The sequence below is a fragment of the Cyprinodon variegatus genome, unplaced genomic scaffold (genome assembly GCF_000732505.1).
Source record: "Cyprinodon variegatus isolate N-32 unplaced genomic scaffold, C_variegatus-1.0 Scaffold606, whole genome shotgun sequence".
NCBI lineage: Eukaryota > Metazoa > Chordata > Actinopteri > Cyprinodontiformes > Cyprinodontidae > Cyprinodon > Cyprinodon variegatus.
The window spans coordinates 408474-409704 of record NW_015151059.1 but is presented as its reverse complement, the minus strand read 5'-3'; the positions used below and the strand labels follow the sequence as shown (position 1 = coordinate 409704).

Here is a 1231-nt window from a genome sequence, read left to right as displayed (position 1 = left end):
TGATATCAGATGGAGCTTGGTCATTTAAGGCTTTATATGTGAGAAGGAGGATTTTAAATTCTATTCTGGAAGGAAAGAAGTCCTAACCAAACACCCAGAGGAACGGAGAATGTTCTAGCTGGATGATACTCAGCTGTCTGTTTTTAGGTTATGAGCCTTTGAAATGAAGATAAATTTCCTTTAAATCCTCATTAAAACATTTTCCTCTAGAACCAATACAGAGGGCGACTCCACATGAACACATTTAGTGCAAACACCATTCCTGCTGGTTTAGTGGGATATCTGACCTACCTGGCTTTATCTTGTAGGTTTGACGTTGGCCCCATCCTAAACCAGGAGCTCCATCCGGTTCCTAATCTCTGCAGTGCTGAAGATCTGGGTGCTGCTCTGGCCACCAGAGGAGCTCATCTTGTAAGTTAGGATATCGGTGGAATCGTTGCTTCTCGTTTTACAAACAATTAACAAAGCTGCTCTGTTTTTCAGTTGGTTGATACGTTACGGAAGCTTCCTGAAAGAATTGCTAATAAACGAGAGCAAGGGACGGCGGGTGTAACGTTTGGTACGTGGGTCTGCATTTCAATAATACAAACATTTCATTTCCTGTTTGATTTTAGAATAAAAGGACAATTCAGACCAACTTCCAGATATTAAGAGGAATTAAATTTAATTTGGGAAATTTAACTGGCTTTAAGCTTCTTCAAAAAGAACAATAACTCAGTTAGGAAAGCGTAGCTGAAAGCTTAACTTTGGCCCCTTTAGAGTCCGTATGGAAGAACAGTCTATAGCGCATTAAACTAGTGGAAAAAAACCATAATCTGCTGCTTCAATCTAGTTTTATATTCTGGGCATAAGTGGGTCGGTTTCTGTGCCGGAGCTCAGATTACAGCAGGTATTTAGTTTCAGCGTCTCCAGATTATCTTTAAGCTGCGCTTCATGTTCATATTTTCTTACTGTCTTGGTATAATTGCTGCTGTCAGTGTGTCGCTCTGTCAGTCATTCAATTATTGAATTAGTTGAGGAGTATTTGAATAATCAATAATCTGATCAACTGTTTGAGCCGAACTAAAGGTTAAACTAGTTCCATAAATCTGTCAGAATAAGTCTTGTTTGAACTTTATCTTCAGCAGGTTAGCTCTGGCTGACGTTCACTGGAATATTTCATTATCTTCAGCAGGTTAGCTCTGGCTGACGTTCACTGGAATATTTCATTATCTTCAGCAGGTTAGCTCTG

At 39.6% G+C, this 1231-nt stretch overlaps 1 protein-coding gene across 1 annotated transcript in view; it reads left to right on the top strand.

Annotated features, from left to right (window-relative positions):
• The window catches only part of mtfmt (mitochondrial methionyl-tRNA formyltransferase), a 15238-nt gene that overhangs the window by 4428 nt on the left and 9579 nt on the right, over positions 1 to 1231 (top strand). Inside the window, exons 4-5 of the mRNA XM_015392780.1 lie at positions 309 to 411; positions 484 to 559. Of these exons, the coding sequence (XP_015248266.1) occupies positions 309 to 411; positions 484 to 559 (179 nt within the window). The remainder of the gene's footprint in view (positions 1 to 308; positions 412 to 483; positions 560 to 1231) is intronic.